The 24,829-nt window shown below is 44.2% G+C and overlaps 1 protein-coding gene across 2 annotated transcripts; it reads left to right on the forward strand.

Moving 5' to 3' along the window:
• Positions 1 to 858: 858 nt before the first annotated feature.
• On the forward strand, positions 859 to 5,848 carry LOC118964891. 2 transcript variants are annotated; one of them, XR_005052135.1, is made up of 5 exons: positions 859 to 1,095; positions 1,220 to 1,277; positions 1,484 to 4,500; positions 4,745 to 4,904; positions 5,614 to 5,848. XR_005052135.1 is itself a non-coding variant. In XM_036980312.1 (4 exons), exons 1-4 carry the CDS (start codon positions 3,561 to 3,563, stop codon positions 5,696 to 5,698), a joined length of 981 nt encoding a protein of 326 aa, XP_036836207.1. In that variant the 5' UTR covers positions 3,426 to 3,560; the 3' UTR covers positions 5,699 to 5,841. The 2 variants fall into 2 exon arrangements, 1 of the variants encoding a protein (XP_036836207.1); XM_036980312.1 differs by lacking the exons at positions 859 to 1,095; positions 1,220 to 1,277 and having other exon boundaries at positions 3,426 to 4,217; positions 4,422 to 4,500; positions 5,614 to 5,841.
• Positions 5,849 to 24,829: the final 18,981 nt, after the last annotated feature.

A 24,829-nucleotide genomic window follows, 5' to 3' on the forward strand; every position in this document is an offset into this window, starting at 1 on the left:
CTATTTTATCATAACTCGACATGAAAGTAGCAAAGCCAAAACAGTCAATGACATGCTTTTCGGGATATACAATTAGCTATGGTGGAAGAAAAGGTAAGTGAAATATAGGGGAAGGTAGAACATGTTTTACAGTAAGTTTAAAGTTGTTATCACCAATTTAGCTCTGATAGGCCTTTGGCAATCCAAGCTTTTGGGATCGTACTCAAGGCTACTTGGTTTAGGCCTGGCTATAGCCTAGGGATACAGTCCAATAATATCTCCCTTCTCCTGAAGTGTACACTCTCGTTCGCTTCTTCCTACAAATCTAAAATCATTGGATTGGTGGAGGCATGGGCTAGAGAGGAATATGCTACCAAATAGCACCTTATTCCCTAATGTAGGCCTACTTTTAAGGAATGCACTATAAGGAATAGATCAATCAACTGGCTCACCAAATGGGGTTCCCGAAATACGTCCAAAAGTGGTCGACACGAAATTAGACTAGGTTTATTTCTGTTTTGACCTGCTGAGTCGCAGTGCTTAGTGAACAGATTTCAATGTGGGCCTAGCTGTATCGAAAACGGTTGATGGGGAAAGTGTGTAATCTGATCTGATCAATATATTTCTCCCCCAATATTAATGAGAGAATGGGAATGTGCATAAAGGTCTAACATTCCATGACGTGGTATGAAGTTCTTAATTCGTCAGTGGCTGCAATATTGTCCTCAGTAAACTCAACATGAGTGAAAACAACACAGATAAGGACAAGTTTTTCGAGAAATAAAAAATACTGTATGCTATTATGGATGAAGAAAGGGTAGGTTAAATGACACTAAATATTTGGGAATGTAACTAAGGAAAACGTCATTTAAGATAACATAGGCTATTGCAAAACAAATGTCTAATTCTCTCTATTAAATCAATCACCAGTTTAGCTCTGATATGGCTGTAGCTCTATGATGTCCTTTGCAAGAATCTAATCTGACATTGACATGAAATTCCTATGTCCTTCAAGTAGTACAGAGAGATGATGATGATCCCCCGAGGGAGGGGAGGGAGGTTGTTGAGGAAGAACCAGTGGCCCAGCTCAAGAAGGAGCCCAAGAAGACAGGAAAGGTAAAATGGCAGGAGTGACAGGGCAACTACTAGACTAGTAACACTCAATTGTCACAATAGCTGCATTGACCTGATGTAACATGTCTATTATTTGTGATCGGGAATCTATTATATTCTATCCAAGGTGAAGAGGAAAAGTAGTGCCAAGAAGTCAGGGGAGCAGGGCACTGATACGGATGCAGGTCATAGATTTTCACTCTGTAGTATGTTGGTTCTCTAAACTTGAATATCATAGATAAAGGTCATGTTAGAAACTGGAGTCAGTAAGAAATGTTGCATGGATAGTTTTATTCAATAGTCCTATTGTAGCAATTTTATCAAAGTATTGTATTAAGAGAAAAGCGTCTGACTTATCCTGAATTGTCCAATATGGTAATAACATGTTTAGGATTGAGGAATAAACACCCGGACAAAGGATCTGTTATTGAGCTCTTGGAGAAGAATGCTCTTAAGGCTGCATTCGGTCCAGGCAACAAAGATGAGATGGAGGACTGCTACCCAATCCTCATCTCATTCATGCGCAATCTTACTGATGAGTATGTTAGAACCATGTTTTGCTCTAGCCTCACATATTTTGTGCAGAAGGAAATAAAAAGTAAGTAAAACACATTTATTTTTTCTTTTCTATGTAATGGCAAGTGATCTATAAAGGATTTAAAAACCTGTAAGTTTCTCCATCAGCCTTTGACCTTTGATTTGGGAATGTTGTGTTGAATCAAGAGAGAGGAATTAACCATAGTTCTATTCTGCTATTACGTTCATTAATCTGTCATACTTCATCCAACTTTTAATTCAGTCACAGATAAGGAAAACGATGTTGGTGAAATGCATTCTGTTCAATCTAGAATACTTTACATCAGAGTCTCATTGCCAAACCTGCTGTGTTCTGTTTTGTTTGTGCAATGCAGATGACAAAGGAACAGCTTGCAAAATTGTGCAAGACCATTGTCAACTTCATTGCACAGACCACCCTGCAGATCCTGCTGCCGGCCCTGGCCCGCATTCTAGGGGTGACGGGCTTTTATGACAACGCTGACTCACTCAAGATGGGTGGCAGTGCAAGATCCTTCACTGCCTTTGAGCAGAAAAGACTGGAGCTCATCCAGGAAGTTAAATATTTGGCGAAGTAACTGTGGCAGCAGGGCTCTCCGACCAAGGTCTAGCACACCCTCTTCCAAGAGGTACTGTATGTTCCCCATAGTGTGTGTGTGTGTGTGTGTGTGTGTGTGTGCGTGCAGTTATTCCTAACCCTCAAACTGATGAACAATAATTTCCCCATTTCAATATTTTCCAGCTTTCTAACAGGTGTGTTTTGCAATATCTAATGCACACATATAAATTACATTTAGAATACTCAATTATAATGCTTGTTAGATTTGTTAGCACTAAGATATCGATTTTCCAACTTCAGACAGCAATTAACATGCTTTGCTTGTTCATTTTAAAGTTCCCAGACCTCACTGAAAGCCCACCTGGTAATGCCAGAGGACAGTATCATCAGCAGTGTCCAGGAGCAACTGTCAAAATCTGACCAAATGGTGGCTGCAGGACAGCTTTCACAAATAGATAAAGTGGTTGGAACTATGCTGGAGAACATTGAGAAGATAAGCAGCGAATGTGGCGAGGAATTGGTCTATCAAGAGTCACTGCGGTCTTCCTCCTCGTTGTCATTCTCAACTGCCAAATCACAGAAGACAGAGTGGGAATTTGCACTCCCTGGCACTCCCATTCCTTCTGAGTTACCCGAGAGTACTGCTCAGCCCATTGTAAGATGTTCAGTCATTGACATGAGCAAATCTACTAAGCCAAAAACAATGGTGTGTGATGCCAGAACAAGCATGTTTGCCATAGCCGATACCATCATGAAGAAGGTATATCCAGAGGCAGAAGGGCAGGTTACATCTCGCCCTGATCTAACAGATGCAATAGCTAGACTGGAGGAGCTCATATCTCAGGGTAGGATTGGTGCTCTCTCCCGTGATCTCAGTCACCAAGTCACCCGCATAATTTCCGATAGCAACTTGACCCCTCTGGGACTGACAGTGGCGGCTGGAAAGAGTGCATCTGATACCATCCTTTCGAAGCTGAAGAGGAATGACAAGGTGGGGAAGCACACAACTTACGAGCTGGTTCAGCTGTTTGTAGAGGAGTCTGTTAAGTGCCTCCTGCTTCCTAGTTTTGTGCCCTATTCAACTTCAATGAGTTTGGCTCAGGGGGCCACGGTGTTGGCTAGAGTGTCTGAAGATAGAATTTCTAGCTCTTCTTCTTCATCAGTATTTAGTGACTCAGTCAGTCTCTTTACCAAAGTTATGGTAAGCCAGGTCATGTACTCTGTGCATTCTGATGCAGAAAGTAGAGGATCCTCTCCAACTGAATCTCTCCAAACATCTGAAACCACTATATCTGATGTAGGCAATCTATTGAGTGGCAAGTCCTCCCCTCGGCTGTCTCCTTCTGGCACCATTATGGCAACAAGCGAGACCTCCAATGCAGCACAAATCTTGAAGGCCAACATTGATGGAGAGGAAGTGGATACCACCAGTCATTCTGGTGTAGCTCAAAACATTGTCAGGGACGATATGTCAACCAGCCCAGACATGGTCAAAGATGTCACACTTCCAACCCCATCCTCTGATAACTTGGGCAGTGATGATGACGTCACCGGCCTCATCAGCATGTTAGTAATGAGAATTCTAACAGAAATCCAAACCCCAGCAGAAGATTACCCAGTTGACGCCACACGCAAGTCACAAGACCTGATCCCTAAAGTTATGGAGGTCTTCTGTGCATGGTCAGGCTGCTCTGAGACACAAGCCTATCCAGAGAACTTGAGGATTCATAAAGTCTACAGAGTCGTCTATAAAAATCTGTTGGAGGAGTTTGGCTCGGAGAAAATCCTCCAACAGGCCGTGTCGACTCAGGACTCTTCATTTGATAGGATTCTTGTCAAGTCTTTGAGTGAAGCGCTTCTCCACAGATGTAATGAGGCATTGAGGGCAGCCTCAAGAACATCAGTCAAAACCACTGGGCCTAAGGCTCTTCCACTGGCTGAGGATGTGAGGGCTAGCAGCGGGAAACTATCTTTTCTACAAAGGCTGGTCAGGCTGACAAGCAACTTAAAGGTACAGCAAACGTATTTAAATGAACAGTTGTGGGAGATAATGTGAGTAAACAATGCTATTCAGTGTAAAAATATAAAACCATCCGTTCATTCCAAAACCAATCATAAATGTTGTTGTGCTGGTGTGGTAGTTGTGATTGTTATCATCATGAGGTTGGTCAGCTGTGACATTTTTTAAAACATGTTTTTCTCTTTAAATACTTAGCTATTCAAGAAGGGGAACAAGAAGGATTCCCACCGCTCTGAATCAGAACAAGTACAGACCACTGCTGAAGATGGCATGCGTAAGTTCACACAACAGGATAACAGTCTGTTTGAGATATTGGTGTACAAAGAAATGCCACTTCAAAATAACCTTACAAAGGTTATATACGCAATCAGTAGTCATCTCTTATGTAAAAGTAATTATATTCTCCAAAACTCAAGCTGTTGGTTCTCATTTATCAGTGTCAGTTATGTTGAGTTGTAACATACATTACATCATTTCTGAATTAAAGTGCATGTAAACTCTCTCTCTCTCTCCTGTAGTGCCCAGCATAGTGCCACATGCTGCCATGTCTGCACTGCCAAAGGATCTCCCCGCCAGCTCCCAACAGGAGACGCCTCACAAACGTCCACTTCTCGTCAGGATGTTTTCTGCCATCTCCAAAGGCCTGTTCAAGCCCTTCAAACAGTCCTTAAAGACCAAGTGTCAGACAATTTATTAAACGTCATTCATTGCATTAAATTGGCCTTTGTCTTCTTATGTGCTCCCGTTAACAGACCAGATTACAATACTGGTCTTTTAAATGTTAGCAGTGATAGCAACATGAACTATAGTGGTGTGTGTATAGCCCTTCTACACAGTCTGACTCTTCTGACACTGTGTGATATGCCCACTGATCCAGTGATCTAGGATATTCTGAGTGGCTTTAGGCCTGAATCTCTGCCCTCCGGCCCAAATAAATGTTTTCTCTTCTGATATATCTGCCACTGTCAGCAGCCAGCAGGGGAAAACAGACAGCGCTGTTGAGAGCTTTCTTTTCTCCCTCATGACTAAAACACTGAGAAAGGCTTTTATCTATTGCAGCTTATTCCATCTTTTGATTTAACCTATTATACGGTAGTAGTACCCATTATTTCCCAACGGTTATATCACAGGAAATGTGTTATAAAAAGTAAACTTACAGTGCATCCGGAAAGTATTCAGACCACTTGACTTTTTCCACATTGTTACGTTACAGCCTTATTCTACAATTGATACAATTATTTTTTCCTCTCATTAAGCTACACAAAACACCTCATGACAAAGCGAAAAGTGTAGAACATTTTAGCAAATTTATTAAGTATAAAAACAGAATTACCTTGTTTAAATAATTATTGAGACCCTTTGCTATGAGACTTGAAATTGAGCTCAGGTGCATCCTGTTTCCATTGATCATCCTTGAGATGTTTCTACAACTTGTTTGGAGTCCTGTGGTAAATTCAATTGATTGGACATGATTTGGACAGAAACACAGACCTGGGGGAAGGGTATGAGAAACAATATTCTCTGATCTGATGATACCGAGATTGAACTCTTTGGCCTGAATCAGGATCCTGGGAAAGATGAACGGAGCAAAGTACAGAGATCCTTGATGAAAACCTGCTCCAGAGGTTCACCTTCCAACAGGACAACGACCCTAAGCACACAGCCAAGACAATGCAGGAGTGGGTTCGGGACAAGTCTCTGAATGTCCTTGAATGGCCCAGCCAGAGCCCGGACTTGAAACAATCGAACATCTCTGGAGAGACCTGAAAAAACTGTGCAGCGACGCTCCCCATCCAATCTGACAGAACATGAGAGGATCTGCAGTGAAAAATGGGAGAAACTCCCCAAATACAGGTGTACCAAGCTTGTAGCGTCATACCCAAGGAGACTCGAGGCTGTAATCGCTACCAAAGATGCTTCAACAAAGTACTGAGTAAAGGGTCTGAATATTTGTAAATGTGATCAGTATTTTATTTTTAGTACATAGGTTTTTGATTAAAAAAATAATAGAACAGTTTTTGCTTTCTTATTATGGGTTATTATCTGTAGAGGGGGGGATTGAATCAATTTTAGAATAAGGCTGTAACGTAACAATGTGGAAAAGGTCAAGGGGTCTGAATACTTTCCGAATGCACTTTATAGCTAGGTTATCCAGTGCAGTGGTAATACTGCCTGCCTTAGGAGAAAACGTAGGATGCGTGCTTATCTGGTTGCCAGAGACACAATCACAAGCTTTCTTCAGACTACATAGCTCAAACTTACAACGTAAAGATATGATTATCACTACATAGGTTTTTTTTAACAAGAAGGGTGTTTTCTATATCTACCAACTATGAAATTACAGACATCATAAACGGTAAGCATGAGAATAATATCATCAAGGCGGACAGGGACAATGTATGAATACACAAAACATTATTCAAATGGACATTCCCCAAATGAGCTATGCACCAGCCCATAGCCACAGGATATCTATGGAGTAACATTAATATATTCATCAATTTAAAAAAAGGCATGAATATTGTTTTTCTGCTTTTCTGATCTTAAACCTCCCCCTGGATGTTGGTCCAGGTTTCCTCCAAGGGAGACCTTCTGAAACAGTCGCGAAGGAAACAGCCGACAGTTACAGTACTGTGTTGAAGATAGATGATGACACTCTTAAAAGACAGGTCATTCCTTTACATGGAGCAGTTCCTTAAACCAGGTTAGATTCAACACAGCCACCTCAGACTGGACTCCACCACTCCTTCATAACGCTGGATCTCTTCATAATGCTGGTCCTCAGTCACTGAGTGCATTTACACTGATGAGATGTCCTGCTTAGCCTAGCTGAAAGGGGAGCTCTAACTAGTCCTGTGGGCACCTAGCTGCTGCCCCCGCTGGGCTTGGACTGGGTCTTGCCCCTCATGGCCCCTCCGCGAGCCTGGCCCTTGGCTGGCTGCTGCTGTACTGGGGACTCTGCTGCAGCGGAAACTGGGGCCTGTTGGGCCGGGCTGTGAGGAGGGGGGGGGTCTGTATCTGATGCGAGGCAGCTGCAGTCACCACCTGCTGCTGGAGGAGCTTCTGCTGAACCACCTGGGCTGGATCTGTTACGAGACAGGAAGAGGGTCACATTAAATCAGACAGAAGACAACATGTTATAAAGTGTAAGTTGATCACTCGTGGTTGTAATCTGTTGATCACTCGTGGTTGTAATCTGTGGTTGTAATCTGTTGGCACCGTCCCTGGGTGTCACTTCTGTAGCAGTATTGTTAAGAGTGTATGATTGTTTTTTTACATTTTAACTTTAGGCAAGTCAGTTAAGAACAAATTCTTATTTACAACGACGGCCATAGGAACAGTGGGTTAATTGCCTTGTTCAAGGGCAGAACGACAGATTTTTACTTTGTCCGCTCGAGGATTTGATCTGGCAACCTCTCGGTTACTGGCCCAATGCTCTAACCACGAGGCTACCTGCCGCCCCACATACATGTATGAATGTATGTATGTACAGTGGGGCAAAAAAGTATTTAGTCAGCCACCAATTGTGCAAGTTGTCCCACTTAAAAAGATGAGAGAGGCCTGTAATTTTCATCATAGGTACACTTCAACTATGACAGACAAAATGAGAAAAAAAATCCAGAAAATCACATTGTAGGATTTTTTATGAATTTATTTGAAATGATGGTGGAAAATAAGTATTTGGTCAACAACAAAAGTTGATCTCAATACTTTGTTATATACCCTTTGTTGGCAATGACAGAGGTCAAATGTTTTCTGTAAGTCTTCACAAGGTTTTCACATACTGTTGCTAGTATTTTGGCCCATTACTCCATGCAGACCTCCTCTAGAGCAGTGATGTTTTGGGGCTGTTGCTGGGCAACACAGACTTTCATCTCCCTCCAAAGATGTTCTATGGGGTTGAGATCTGGAGACTGGCTAGGCCACTCCAGGACCTTGAAATGCTTCTTACGAAGCCACTCCTTCGTTGCCCGGGCGGTGTGTTTGGGATCATTATCATACTGAAAAACCCAGCCACGTTTCATCTTCAATGCCCTTGCTGATCGAAGGAGGTTTTCACTCAAAATCTCACGATACATGGCCCCATTCATTCTTTCCTTTACACGGAGCAGTCGTCCTGGTCCCTTTGCAGAAAAACAGCCCCAAAGCATGCTGTTTCCACCCCCATGCTTCACAGTGGGTATGGTGTTCTTTGGATGCAACTCAGCATTCTTTGTCCTCCAAACACAACGAGTTGAGTTTTTACAAAAAAGTTATATTTTGGTTTCATCTGACCATATGACATTCTCCCAATCTTCTTCTGGATCATCCAAATGCTCTCTAGCAAACTTCAGACGGGCCTGGACATGTACTGGCTTAAGCAGGGAGACACGTCTGGCACTGCAGGATTTGAGTCCCTGGCGGCGTAGTGTGTTACTGATGGTAGGCTTTGTGCGTGTGTGTGTGTGTGTGTATGTCCTCTCACTGTCAACTGCAATTATTTTCAGCAAACGTAACACGTGTAAATATTTGTACGAACATAAGATTCAAAAACTGAGACAAACTGATATGTGACGAACAGAAATTGAATAATGTGTCCCTGAACGAAAGGGGAAGGGCAAAATCAAAAGTAACAGTCAGTATCTGGTGTGGCCACCAGCAGCATTAAGTACTGCAGTGCATCTCCTCCTCATGGACTGCACCAGACTTGCCAGTTATTCCTGTGAGATGTTACCCCACTCTTCCACCAAGGCACCTGCAAGATCCCAGACATTTCTAGGGGGGAATGGCCCTGTCCTCTCCATCCGATCCAACAGGTCCTAGACATGCTCAATGGGATTGAGATCCGAGCTCTTTGCTGGCCATGGCAAAACACTGACATTCCTGTCTTGTAGGAAATCAGCCATACTGCTCGTTCTGTGCGTGGTGGCATTGTCATGCTGCAGGGTCATGTCAGGATGAGCCTGCAGGAAGGGTACCACATGAGGGAGGAGGATGTCTTCCCTGTAACGCACAGCATTGAGATTGCCTGCAATGACAACAAGCTCAGTCCAATGATGCTGTGACACACCGCCCCAGCCCATGACGGACCCTCCAACTCCAAATCGATCCCGCTGCAGAGTTACAGGCCTCTGTAACGCTCATTCTTTCGACGATAAACGCAAATCCGACCATCACCCCTGGTGAGACAAAACCGCGATTCGTCAGTGAAGAACACTTTTTGCCAGTCCTGTCTGGTCCAGCGATGGTGGGTTTGTGCCCATAGGTGACGTTGTTGCCGGTGATGTCTGGTGAGGACCTGCCTTTACAACAGGCCTACAGCCCCCAGTCCAGCCTCTCTCAGCCTATTACTCAGTCTATTCAGACTGAGCACTGATGGAGGGATTGTGCTTTCCTGGTGTAACTCGGGCAGTTGTTGTTGCCATCCTGTACCTGTCCCGCAGGTGTGATGTACGCATGTACCGATGCGGGTGTTGTTACACGTGGTCTGTACAGGTGTTACACGTGGTCTGCCACTGCGAGGACCATCAGCTGTCCGTCCTGTCTCCCTGTAGCGCTTGCTGTCTTCGGCGTCTCACACTACGAACATTGCAATTTATTGCCTGGCCACATCTTCAGTCCTCATGCCTCCTTGCAGCATGCCTAAGGCATGTTTACGCAGATGAGCAGGGACCCTGGGCATCTTTCTTTTGGTGATTTTCATAGTGAGTAGAAAGGCCTCTTTAGTGTCCTAAGTTTTCATAACTGTGACCTGAATTGCCTACCATCTGTAAGCTGTTAGTGTCTTAACCACCATTCTACAGGTGCATGTTCATTGTTAGGCGCCCCGGATAAACCTCCAGTATAAAGCATAAACCTCTAGTAGTTGGCAAACTCTAAAAATCACTGCACCTCTTTTACCGTGGTGGGAGTCGGCTAATTACGCACGGCTGCAACCCATACGGCATGAGGAGGTACTCATAATGCCCTGAGGTGGTACTAAATGCCGTCTTACGCTCGTCTCCCTTCCGAATACGCACCAGGTTGTACGCACTCCTGAGATCCAGTTTATTGAAGAAGCGAGCCCTGTGCATTGACTCAATCGCCATAGCAATAAGAGGTAGGGGGTAACTATACCTCACAGGCACAAACCTCCATCCTTCTTCTTCACAAAAAAGAAACTCGAGGAGACAGGTGAAATGGAGGGCTGAATGTACCCCTGACACAGGGATTTGGAGACATATGTCTCCATAGCCACCGTCTCCGCTTGCGACAGAGGATACACGTGACTCCTGGGAAGTGCAGCGTCTACCAGGAGATCTATCGCACAATCCCCCCGTCGATGGGGTGGTAATTGAATCGCCTTCTTTTTACAGAAGGCGAGAGCCAAATCGGCATATTCTGGGGGAATGCGCACGGTGGAGACCTGGTCTGGACTTTCCACCGTAGTAGCACCAACGGAAACCCCTAAACACCTACCTGAGTACTCTCACGACCACCCCGTGAGAGCCCTCTGTGGCCAAGAAACAGTGGGGTTATGACAAGCTAACCAGGGTAGGCCCAGCACCACGGAATACGCAGGAGAATCAATAAGAAAAAGACTCATCTTTTCCCTGTGACCCCCCTGCGTTACCATACTCAAAGGAGCGGTTGCCTCCCTGGTTGCCTCCCTGGTTGCCTCCCTGATAAACCCTGACCCTAATGGTCGACTATCTAAGGCATGAACGGGGAAAGGTATATGCACAGGAACAATGGGGATCCCTAAACTATGAGCTAACCGCGCCTGAATCTACTAGCACCTTATGTTGGGAACGCAGGGAAAATTCAGGAAAAGTAACAGAGACAAACATATGTGCAACAGAGGGCTCTGGATGAGAATGGTGCCTACTCACCTGGGGTGACGCCAGAGTGCCCTGCCTGCTACCTCGATTCCCAGAGGAACCAACCCGGCACCGACCAGCAGTGTGACCTCTGCGGCCACATATGGTGCACGAGAGGGAACCCCCTCCGGTCTCCCTGCGCACCGCACCTCCCAGCTCCATGGGTATCGGAGAGGGTGTGCGGGAGGATGGAACAACCAGACCCCGATCTGGACGTCCGCGAGTAGCCAGCAGGTTGTCCAGCCGGATGGACAGGTCCACCAGCTGGTCGAAGGTGAGGGTGGTGTCTCTGCAGACCAGCTCCCGACGGACGTCCTCACATAGACTACAGCGGTAATTGTCGATCAGGGCCCTGTTGCTCCATCCAGCGCCGGCAGCCAGGGTCCTAAACTCCAGGTCAAACTTCTGTGCGCTCCTCATCTCCTGCCTCAGATGGTAGAGGCGCTCACCCGCCGCTCTGCCCTCGGGTGGGTGGTCGAATACTGTCTGGAAACAGTGGGTGAACTCCTCAAAATCGTCCAACTTCGCATCTCCCCCTCCACACACAGTGCTCCGTCATATCCTTGTGGTTTGGATAGATGGATCCTGCTAGGTTCAGGTGGGAAAGGGGTGTTCAGGGTAGACCCCGGTTGTCCTGGTAGAGGCGCTGGAAAAACTCCCTGTGTCTCCCAGCGGTCCATATTCTGGACAACGCGATCCATGGCTGCGCTCAGTTTGGAAATCATCGCCGTATGTTCCATGACGCGCTCCTCCACCTCCACGGCTGGGGTACCTTCTCCTGCTGACTTCATTTTGGTCGGAGATTCTATCACAGTCATGTTTATAGGTGGCAGGGAAGTCAGGCACAGGATAATTAAAACTTGGTGGAATGGAGTAGTTTAATAACTTAAAATACATGACTCCAAAACCATGAAATACAATGAAACAAAGTGGGTACGAGGACCCGTCGCGCACCAAATACAAAACACGAATACTGAACATAAAACAATCTCTGACAAAGACATGAGGGAAAACAGACGGTTAAATACACAACAGGTAATGAATGGGATTGAAACCAGGTGTGTAGTAAGACAAGATAAAACCAATCGAAAATGAAAAATGGATCAATGAAGACCGGTAGAAGACCGGTGACGTCGACCTTCGAGCACCGCCCGAACAAGGAGAGGCTTCGACTTCCGCAGACGTTGTGACACCCACAAGGTGGGCTTTTTCATACATGCAGGATTTTCTTTCCCAATGTACCTCTAAATGTATTCTGCTCAACCAGTATCTCCGTCTCAGACAGATGACAACAAATCCCCAGCCGTGATGCAATCCTGACTGAAGCAGTAGGGTATGTGTCAACACAAATATTGATAATATCTCTCTGACTGGAATAAGGTTCTCATTGGCAAGGCTTTTCTTCGTCAAAGAGAGACATCCATACAACGGTAAAAAAACACCCGGATCCCACTTTCTCTCACATTTGACACCGTTCAGAGGTAAATCAGGCACTCCTGAGATAAACACTTCATAGGATGCCTGCCCTGTGCCTGAGCAGAAAGATGAAACTGACTCTGAAAGCCCCACCAGCTCTACCCAGTACTGCTTTATCTGCTCTGTCGGAATGCGGGAGACACTGTCAAAGGAGATGAGGATACCAAAACACAATGCTACACTCCAAAGTGCTGCCGTGGGGCTTTCCTGAGCTGAACAAACTAGCTGTAAAACCTCTCGCTTTCACTGGCTTCTAGATCAGAGCGCTTGCATCATTGCTATTTTACAAGAGAATGAGAAATCGACTGAAGGGAAACAGTCAACCATGTTTCTTGTTTGAGAAATTTGACTTCATCTTGCCTCATTCTTAAAAAGCTAGGGATGAAAATGATCTATTACAATAATAAAAAGCTACAACAAACAAACGCACAATTCTGTATTTCATCACTTTCTACCTCTGTCAGACACACACACACACACACACACACACAGGGAACAAGAGCAAAAAAGTGCGGTGATTCATCTACTGTCCTTAACACCATGACAGCTCCTGTCCTCTGAGGTCTCCTCAAACTCCTCCTCCCCCAGGTTTAATGGGACCAGCCATTATGACCCTCAGAGGTTTCCTCTGTGCTGTGGTTTCTGGTTTTATGTCATGCCACAAAAACCCTTCATGCTTAGCTCTGCATTGACCCACAGTGAAATCCTCCAATCCCTCACACTCATAACTACAATGACCTGTTACTCTGTTCATGTCTGTGATCAGCCTGATCTCATAGACTAGACGTAACATAGTAAATGTAAATCCGGGACACTCAAATTAGTATAATATGTTATGTTTGGTATGGTTATATAAGACAAATGGTTATTTAAGGCAAAAACGAAAGTAGGGTGGTTGGTCAGGGTGGAGGGATGGGCATACAGTATAACACGGATGTCTAACGATCCAAAGGTTATGATTTTGAATCTCATCACAAAGGACTTTAGCTAATTAGCAAACGTTCAACTACTTTTTAGCTACTTTGTAACTACTTAGCATGTTAGCTAACCCTTCCCCTAACCCTTATAGCTAACCCTTCCCCTAACTCTAACCTTAACCCTTTAACCTAACTCCTAAACTTAACTCTAACCCTAACCCCTAGCCTAACTAACTTTAACCAGGTAATTTGTTTTTGATGGAAGAGGGAGGTGCAGACATGGGATAGATGGTAGAAGAGCAATGATAGACGCTGCCATCGGTTTTCTGAAAAAAAGTGCCAGATTTTTATTTTATTTCACCTTTATTTAACCAGGTAGGCTAGTTGAGATTAAATTCTCATTTACAACTGCGACCTGGCCAAGATAAAGTATAGCAGTGTGAACAGACAACAACACAGAATTACACATGGAGTAAACAATAAACAAGTCAATAACACAGTAGAAAAAAAAGAAAAAAAGAGTCTATCTACATTGTGTGCAAAAGGCATGAGGAGGTAGGCGAATAATTACAATTTAGCAGATTAACACTGGAGTGATAAATGATCAGCTGGTCATGTGCAGGTAAAGATACTGGTGAGCAAAAGAGCAGAAAATTAAATAAATAAAAACAGTATGAAAACAATAGAATCTCACCATACCTTCTCTGCTATGCTATCTGGTTTCAGAGCTGGTCATGGGTGCACCTCAGCTACGCTCAAGGTCCTAAACGCCATCGATAAGAAACATTACTGTGCAGCCGCATTCATTGATCTGGCCAAGGCTTTCGACTCTGTCAATCACCACATCCTCATCGGCAGAGTCGACAGCCTTGGTTTCTCAAATGATTGCCTCGCCTGATTCACCAACTACTTCTCTGATAGAGTTCAGTGTGTCAAATCGGAGGGTCTGCTGTCCGGACCTCTGGCAGTCTCTATGGGGGTGCCACAGGGTTCAATTCTTGGAACGACTCTCTTTTCTGTATACATCAATGATGTCGCTCTTGCTGCTGGTGAGTCTCTGGCCCTTCTTTGGACACTGTGTTAACAACCCTCCAGGCAAGCTTCAATGCTATACAACTCTCCTTCCGTGGCCTCCAATTGCTCTTAAATACAAGTCAAACTAAATGCATGCTCTTCAACCGATCGCTGCCTGCACCTGCCCGCCTGTCCAACATCACTACTCTGGACGGCTCTGACTTAGAATACGTGGACAATACAAATATCTAGGTGTCTGGTTAGACTGTAAACTCTCCTTCCAGACCCACATCAAACATCTCCAATCCAAAGTTAAATCTAGAATTGGCTTCCTATTTCGCAACAAAGCATCCTTCACTCATGCTGCCAAACATACCCTTGTAAAACTGACCATCCTACCAATCCTTGTCATTTACAAAATAGCCTCCAATACCCTACTCAACAAATTGGATGCAGTCTATCACAGTGCAATCTGTTTTGTCACCAAAGCCCCATATACTACCCATCATTGCGACCTGTACACTCTCATTGGCTGGCCCTCGCTTCATACTCGTTGCCAAACCCACTGGCTCCATGTCATCTACAAGACCCTGCTAGGTAAAGTCCCCCCTTATCTCAGCTCGCTGGTCACCATAGCATCACCCACCTGTAGCACGCACTCCAGCAGGTATATCTCTCTGGTCACCCCCAAAACCAATTATTTCTTTGGCCACCTCTCCTTCCAGTTCTCTGCTGCCAATGACTGGAACGAACTACAAAAATTCTCTGAAACTGGAAACACTTATCTTCCTCACTAGCTTTAAGCACCAACTGTCAGAGCAGTTCACAGATTACTGCACCTGTACATAGCCCACCTATAATTTAGCCCAATCAACTACCTCTTTCCCTACTGTATTTATTTTATTTTATTTATTTATTTAGCTCCTTTGCACCCCATTATTTTTTACTTCTACTTTGCACATTCTTCCACTGCAAATCTACCATTCCAGTGTTTTACTTGCTATATTGTATTTGCCACCATGGCCTTTTTTTGCCTTTTACCTCCCTTATCTCACCTTATTTGCTCACATCGTATATAGACTTGTTTATACTGTATTATTGACTGTATGTTTGTTTTACTCCATGTGTAACTCTGTGTCGTTGTATGTGTCGAACTGCTTTGCTTTATCTTGGCCAGGTCGCAATTGTAAATGAGAACTTGTTCTCAACTTGCCTACCTGGTTAAATAAAGGTGAAACAAAAAAAAATATAAAAAAAATATAGAAAGCATCTCAGAGGGTTGATCTAGCTGCAGATAGCTAATTCTCCTCTATGTGTTTTCCCCTTGCTGCTAATAAGCTCTTACCAATCTAACTAAATTAATAGAGAACATCTGGTTATCTGACAGTCTATGCAGCAACTATTGTATTAGAGTCAAGCTGTGGTTATTTTATTTATTTTCCTAGACAAGTCAGTTTAGAACAAATTCTTATTTACAATGACAGCTTAGGAACAGTGGGTTAACTACCTTGTTCAGGAGCAGAACGACATATTTTTACATGGCCAGCTCAGGGATCTGACGCTAGCAACCTTTCGGTTACTGGCCCAATGCTCTAACCACAAGGCTACCTGACGCCCTATGTCCTGCCAACTCAAAAGCTGAACAATAAATGTGTAACCAAGGGGGAACTAGTGCATTTCTCTGAGAAAATCTGCTTCAGTATTATCAATCTTCCAAAACACTTGAAAGTCTTGTAAAATCATTGCCATTTATTTGATCAAATAGACTTTGAAAGGTTAGACATGCAGAAATTTCTCTTGTCAAAAGTCTTGCTGTTACAAAAGTAGTTCTTCATGCAGCGTAACAGGTTACAGGTTCTTCTTGGTGAAGCGCCTGAATGGCTTCATCATTGCTGAAAAGACCCTGACAATCAAGGATCGTTTTTTGACAGGCTGAGATATGGAGGGAGAAACCTCTCCAACTGGAGCTAGAAACACAAGAGAAATGGATGGGGTAAGAGAGAGAGAGAGAGAGAGAGAGAGAGAGAGAGAGAGAGAGATGCAGTATAGTAACGTTGAAAAATAACAGTGCTATGAGTTTGGTAGGCATTCCTATGTTTCTAACACACACCTAAACAAAACTACAAGCTATAGCAGAGCTCTAAAACATCCTTACCTATGCAATGTCCATCAGTAGAGGGAATCTCAGTCTGGTCCTGGACTGAATGGCAGTCCTTTTTGTTTCCTCTCTTGGAACGCTAACAGAAGAAAGGTAAAGAAAATGGTACAGAGAATAAATAAATGGAACACTTCTGAATCTAATGCAACAATTTAGTGGTGAATAAAAAATATTTATTTCATGTATTTGTCTTATCATAGCCACATCAATAACATCAGCACCTAACTGGAACAAAAAACAAATGCTAACTCCCTGCTATACCTTGAAGTTGATCCTGAGTTTGGTCATTGAAAAGCAAAGGAAGCTCCTTCTTGCTTTCTGCTCAGCCCCCCTCTCCGTCTCAGCCTGGTCTGATGGGTTTGTTGCAGCAGAAGCTGGTCTTGACGCCTCCTTGCATCCCTGTACCAGCTGCTGGGTCAAGGACTTTACCAGGACTCTGTCAAATGCAGGGTCCTGGGAGGACATAGCTGCTTGCAGGGTGTTATAAGAGCCAAACTCCTCCATGAGGTTTTTATGTACACCTCTGAACACCCTTTGGATGTTCAGGTTCTGGGAATATGCCTGTGTCCTGGATAATCTGGATGCAGCACAGAACTCAGACAGGACTTGTCTGATGAGTTGCTGTGATGTTTCTGTCAGATCTGCTGCCTGTTGGGAGGGTCCATCTAGGGCTGAGGGTCTGATCTCCGATAGCAACCTTATCACCAGTATGGTGACAAAACAGATGCCATCATCTTTGCTGGAGTCCATCAAGTACTGCAGTGGGAATGCAGTGGCACTGCTGATGTCCGGGATGATTAAGAGCTCCCTCAGATGGCCAGAGCTGCTGGGGATACACACCTCCTTCTCTTCAATGTCAATCCCCTCTCCCTTTGGTACCAAAGAGGTTCCCTTGCTGGTGAAAGACGGAGTGGAGGATCGAAAAGAGACTTTAGCACTCGGTGGTCGGCTGCTGTCAGTCATTGGACTGTTACGATGCAGGGGTTCATCTGTGTGTGCCATCATCTTTGTCTTTAGGTCACTTGTAGAAATCTCTGGCATTTTAGAGTCCCTGGTGTCGATGCAGGAGCTCCTGACGATGGGGCAGGTCAGATCAAAAGGCACTTCGTCAGGGATGGGAGTGCCAGGGAGGTTGATCTCTAACTCACACTCTGACCTAGGACCCTTTGAAGAGCTGGACAAGGAACTACGACCATTTAAAGAAGTGGATAAAGATGAACAGGTTCGAGGGATGTCTTGGCAGACTTGTTCACTGTCATCCTCACTTTTCTCAATCTCCTTCAGCATAGTTCCTACCATATCATTGATCTGAAGGAGCTCCCTGGAATCCTTCATTCGCCCGAAGTTTGAGATTTCACTCTGGATAGCAACCAGGATCTCCCCAAGGGTCTCTTTGGAAGAAGCCATTTCTGTCCTTTCGGATCCGGATGGCTTCAGCCCTGTGAAGAAATCCTTAAGTGTGTTCTTCATACTGACGCAGATGTTCTTAGCTGTTGACCAAAGCTTCTCCTCTGATATTTTAACACTCAATTCAGTATAATCCAGTTGGGAGCCCCCGTGGGAGCACTGTGAAACTCTCCCACTTCTTTCCAGTAGCACAGTGTCAGTGGACTCATTTTTCTGGAAAATAGTCGCCATTCCTTTGACAAAGGTTTCCACTAATCCAGAGGCTGTATTCTCAGAGGACATGGAGGACATGGATTCTGAAAGGACATGGATCTCTGATGGTGAGCTAGATGATAAGCCAGCCTGCAGACTTTTCTGAAGACCAGTATGGCTGATCTGTGTGATAAAGGAATGACTGGATCTCATCAGCACTTTACTCACTGCCTCTTCTGCCTGAGTCTGAAAGTGATTGCTAGAGAGCTTCTTAATACTCTGAATCAGACTAGTTGAGGACTCTGTGATTCTGACACTCTCTTCTGAGCTCAGTTGAGAATATTGAGTACTCACGCTCAAGTCTTCATTGGGTGAGGGTGACTGGGAAATAGTATAGTCATCAAGCTTTGATAGGACACCATCAACAAACCAACAAGCCTCTAGGGACTCATCAGATGAACTTACAACGGCTAAGGATTTACTCTCCACTTTTGATAACTCTGACTTGTAGATGGAAAAAACACTGCTAAGAACTTCTTGAGTACTGGTATCCAGATTGGAGAGACAGAGAGCTGGTATTGGTTGGCTCTCTCTGGGAACTCTACTGTGTTCGGTGCTGGGTAACTGGACCTCAACAGTTGAAACAGTTGCCTTTTCCAGGGTGTCTGAAGACTCCCGAAGAGAAGCATCCTTTGCCACACCTTCTTCTCGAGCGGCTAGAGTTAAAAGGTCCCTCAGCTTTGCTCGTATACGGCCATAGAGTGTGCCGGCTAGAGAGAAGGTTATCTTCTGTGAAGACCCTGTTTTGTGGTCATTTACAGGAACTGGCCAATCAACTGCTTCACATGTGTCTTCAAATGATGCTATCGTCTCCATGCCTCCCACAAATGCCTTAACAATCACTGTGGCAGTGGAGGTTACAGATGTCAGGGCTGTGCAGCTGGTATTCAGCGGGGCTTCAGTAAGGCTAGGAGCAGCACTAGAAGGCCTAGAGGAAGGAGCCATGCCAGAAGAGCTGCTGACTTTCCTTGTAAGGATGGTGCTCACCGCCTTCAGGGCTTTAGACTGAAAGTCGGGGCTAGAGAGGGTCTGAATCTTTCTGGCCACCACACTGGTAGCGGATCCAGTCTCTTTGAGAAAGTGAGTGGTCCCTTCCTTCCCAGATGGACACTCAACATCTAGGTCACATTGAAGATTGGTCAGAAATTTAGACCCCAAGATTGTCATCTTCTTGGCCAGATCCAATAGGATGTTGAAGTCCTGTGCCATTTTGTCCATTGTGCCGACAATGGCCTCCAGCACATCATCGGTCACAGGGTCCATGAGGGGCTCGATAAACCCTACCCACTCTGGCTCAGATGTTTGGCTCTGTAGCTCGGCCAGGATCTGAACCGAGGCTACCCGAATGACCTCCTTGCCTGCTGCTATGTCCTGACTGTCCATAGGGGGGCAACTCCCCGGGCTGGCCTGAATGGCCACTGAGAGGCCAGAGTTAAGCTGGTGTACCACCTCCCCCACGATAGCACAGCTCAACTCGGAGGAGCTGGAGGAGGTGGGGTTGGAGTGACCCTCAACCAGGGATATCAGAAGGCTCTCTTCCGTTACCCCAAAAAGAGCCTTCAGAGGCTCCTCCATGAGGGGAGCCTCTCTAGTTGCAGGCAAGCTCTGCAATGAGGTCTGGGACCTTGAAGATAAACACACAATCACCACTTAAGCCATGCAAATGTAACCAACTGCATCTAATCTGGGTCATTAGTGAGCCTGAAAACCAAATTAGAGCAATGATGGATTACTTCTCATACCACCGTAGTTCTAGAAGCCTAAAGCCAACTGACACGATTTTTTTGCCTGATTTTTATGTTTGTACGACATCAGAATATGATTATTTCTGAAAGGCATGTACCTGATCTATTTATTCATAGATGACTTCATGGCTTACCCAGTTAAAAATGACTTTCACCTGGACCCATCCCCCCAGTGGCAACATTTCTGACCAGAACTTAAAACTACAAGGTGTGAATTCCAAGTTAATAATTTATGATAAGTATGGATCAGGTCTTGCAATTATTATGTTGAAATATTGCTGTGAACATACCTCTTAGGCAAACAGCATGGTGATGAGGTCCTGCGAGTGGATTTTTGGTGGCATCCTGCACTGCCATTCCTCCTCCTCTCCTTAGTCCAGTAGTTCATCTCACTGATCAGCAGCCTTTTCTCTCTCTCATCCAGACCGCCTAAGGAATCCTCAGACCCTGTCAGAGAGCACTGGGATTCTGGGGAGGTTGCCCCACTCCTCAGGTTCACCCCCATGATACGAGCTAGCGCTGGTAGGAGAATGCGGAGGGCTGTCTGGGTCACGACTTTAACAATCTTCAGACACAGCATTGAGAGCTGCTCGAATGTGAGCTATGGCCAACAAACAGAGTAATGTTTTTGTCAATCAAGCAATTCCATGACACCATTCCCTATATAGCGCACAACTTTTGACCAGAACCTTATGTGGAGAGACTTACATTATTTTTCATGCCCTGCTGAATCACTCTCCATTGGCTAGAGAAAAGAAAAGAAAGGAAACATATTTTACCTGCACACTGGTGTTGAGTTAGTGGAGTCACTAGATAGCCATGTCAGGGAAAATAAACGTGTATTTATTTAAGCAATTAGCAAGTCCATGAGATATTTTGTTCTTGATTTACAGGAAGAGTTAGGTGTGTGGTTACAGTGATGTTAGGGTTAGGTGTAGTGTTTGAAATCCCATTTGTGGTTAGAAGGTGCACTATGACTATAAATTCAGAGTTGTTGTATGTGAGGTTGGAAAAAGACATGGGACTTGCTCATCAGTTAGACTCCTCAGGAAGGAGAGGAGGATTGGGGCACAGCATGTCCCAATCTTGAGAGAAGGCATTAGAGTCCTCTGAGCCTCCTTCTCCAGCTGCTCAATGATAGATCCCCTTTCCCGGAAACCACACCCGGGTGTCTGAGAAGACTCTGGGAAACCGCAAAGAGCAATCTAAAGTTGAATCTGAACTTGATCCCTAATTTCCTTCACCTTTAGGGATTTGATTGCACTGGACAGGTAAAAGCACATCTCTCTGCGGGCCTCCACTATATTGCTTTCACCTATATAGATACTATCTACTCAGATCGGTGCTGATGAATTTGAACACAACCTGCACCCAACATGAAGTAATCTCGGACCTGCACCAATGCTGCTGTCCTCCTCCACGGAAGTCTTCTTGGCACCGCCACTGGACTTACGTTTAGCCTACATGACAACAGATTATAGGTCTCATAGCAGATCTAAGGTCAGTGTAGCGTCTCCTCCTAATGCTTTAAGGCTAGGATTTAGTGATAGTAAACTAATCCTAGATCTGTGCCTAAGTAGGCAGAGCATGTGTAAAGGACAGCATATTTCTTACCTTGCCTCTTGTCCTGTCTTTGCAGGTCTCATGTGTCTCTGTTTCATCCTTCATATTCTCCACAACCTTATTTTGGTCATCCGGGGGATCCTCCCATTTCACGCTCTGGTGGATAAATAAGAGGTCAATATCAGTCCTAGGTTGTGACTTTATGAAACAACTTATTCACTCCTATTTTAAACAAAACGGCAATAGTGGTCAGATTTCAGGCCATGGATCAAACTATTGTTAGTAATTTCTCCTCTAAACTCAAAATAGGCAAATGAACCATACCTTGCTGTCATCTGACATGATGAGTAGCTTATTGTTGTAGGCTGTTTAGAGGAAATACTAATACCTCCTTTGAAAAAACGTCAGTGAACCATCGGCAGACAACTGAAGTGAATATGAACGTCCTTGAATTATGCCAAAGCATTGTTGAATACTCGATTCCGATTGGCTGAAGCCAGAGCATTCTTCAAAGATGTCATACACACATGATGTCACAATTAGATCTAAGTCTAATATCTATATGAATTGTCAATGTCATTAGAAAACAAATCAAAGCTTGTCAATGTTCTGCCAAACGAAAATATGTCTAAGTGCACGATTTTGTGTTTAATTTATGGTTTATCATGCATCGTCATTCATCACCATATACAAAAACGTAACTTGCTGCCATCCATTAGATATAATTCTGAGGTTGTAAAGCTGCAAAACTAGGACGTGCAATAAATTATAACCATTTGCAGAATAATTTCAAATCAGACGTTCAAGGGGGCTTGAACTATTTCAGCACTGTGGAGCTGTCCGCTGCATAGAGCTGACACGTTTCTTGGCGTCAGGGGACAGTGCCATGGTGCTGAAATGTTTCGCGCCAGGGCAGCACCTGAGACCGCGGCATGGTGCTGAAATGGAGCAGGGCTCAGTTCTATGGATATCTCATGCGGATTTTCCTGCTAGCCTATGTATAACGATACTATAATTACATTATTTTCATCCATCCGTCAACACAAATGGCATGTCAACGTTCCCCAAATAATAATGCAATGAAGCCAAGCCGAGATGTATGGTTCTTCATCCAGAGGACGAAGCACCACTGTATCATCTAAAACCTTCAGAGAGATCCCTTAAAACTGTAGTATAAATTCTCCACGGCTGTTAATGTAGCTAGGTTAATTTAGCGAGACATGGACAAATCCAACACATAGCGTTTCTACTGAGTCCTACTTAGAGGTGACTGACCGTCATGTTGCTAGTTGTAATGACGCTTTTAAAACAAGAATAGTTATTTGTAATTGCTCTGGGAGCTAATTATTGCAGAGCCCAGCTACACATCCTGCTCGCTGGGCTCATTATGGACAGCCAATGAGCAGTTCAGGTGAAAAAGTCAGACAGATCTGATTCCCTATAACATACATGATACTAGGATCCTGTAGCAACCTGCCGGCCTGCACAATCCTCCATGGCACGAATGCTACACGCGCAATATGGTATGCTAACATCCCACAACAATTCCCCAATTGGAATTACTTGCCTAAACTTCCAATCATACTTATTTTCTAATATCAACCATAGGTTCTGCACTTAAGGCAGACTTGCCATTAGAACAAGATGAGATTAGGACAACTGTAAAGCTCATTAAACGTAGGCTAAAATGAACCTTACCTGGCTGTCGTCAGCCATTATGTGTAGCCCGTTAATTAAGGCTCTGCGCCTCTGATACTGCAGCTGTTCTGATAGGCTACTGTAGCTGTTCTGTAACTGTTAAACTAGTCTAATCGTATCCGTTGGAAACTGGTCAGTGAACCGTCCTCAAACACAATGAACTGATGTCAATATGGACATGAACCTTCACATAAAGATATCAAATACATGACGTCAGATATGCCTAGAGGTATTGTTGACTTATCATAGTGTCACAGTACTTGCTGTTGACAGCCTGCCCCGAAATCAAAAAGGAACATGGATTTTGTGAAATCTGTTGTGAATGTATCGGGAATGTTTTTACAATTGTATAACTGCCTTCATTTTACTGGACCCCATGAAGAGTAACTGCTGCAGCTAAAGGGGATCCACAATAAATACAAACCCAATGCACCATGTATCAACTTGTTTTGACATATCACATGGGATATGACAGTTCCTGATTCTGAGATACTGTAAATCAACAGACCTTGAGAGGAGATAAAACATCATCTGTTGATCTATTTCACAGGTTTCTGGTGGTTTCTAAGCATTCTACATGTGTTGGGAAGGAGGGTGGGATCTCTCCAGAGCATCTAATTACATCAATCATGTCTTGCCATGCATGTGATATGAGATAATGTTATGCACCACGTAAATATACATTGCCTAAGGCTGCAGTGCTATACTCCATGGAGACAGTGCTCAATGTTCATTTTACATGATGGATATATGCTACTCCATTTCATACAATCAATCATCAATCAATCAGTACAATTTATTTATAAAGCCCTTTTTACATCGGCAGATGTCACAAAATGCTTATTCCGACACCCAGCTTAAGACCTCAAATAGCATGCAATGCAGATTTACAGTGCCTTGCGAAAGTATTCGGCCCCCTTGAACTTTGCGACCTTTTGCCACATTTCTGGCTTCAAACATAAAGATATAAAACTGTATTTTTTTGTGAAGAATCAACAACAAGTGGGACACAATCATGAAGTGGAACGACATTTATTGGATATTTCAAACTTTTTTAACAAATCAAAAACTGAAAAATTGGGCGTGCAAAATTATTCAGCCCCCTTAAGTTAATACTTTGTAGCGCCACCTTTTGCTGCGATTTCAGCTGTAAGTCGCTTGGGGTATGTCTCTATCAGTTTTGCACATCGAGAGACTGACATTTTTTCCCATTCCTCCTTGCAAAACAGCTCGAGCTCAGTGATGTTGGATGGTGAACATTTGTGAACAGCAGTTTTCAGTTCTTTCCACAGATTCTCGATTGGATTCAGGTCTGGACTTTGACTTGGCCATTCTAACACCTGGATATGTTTATTTTTGAACCATTCCATTGTAGATTTTGCTTTATGTTTTGGATCATTGTCTTGTTGGAAGACAAATCTCCGTCCCAGTCTCAGGTCTTTTGCAGACTCCATCAGGTTTTCTTCCAGAATGGTCCTGTATTTGGCTCCATCCATCTTCCCATTAATTTTAACCATCTTCCCTGTCCCTGCTG

This window comes from Oncorhynchus mykiss, chromosome 6, assembly GCF_013265735.2.
Source record: "Oncorhynchus mykiss isolate Arlee chromosome 6, USDA_OmykA_1.1, whole genome shotgun sequence".
In the NCBI taxonomy this organism is placed as follows: Eukaryota; Metazoa; Chordata; class Actinopteri; order Salmoniformes; family Salmonidae; genus Oncorhynchus; species Oncorhynchus mykiss.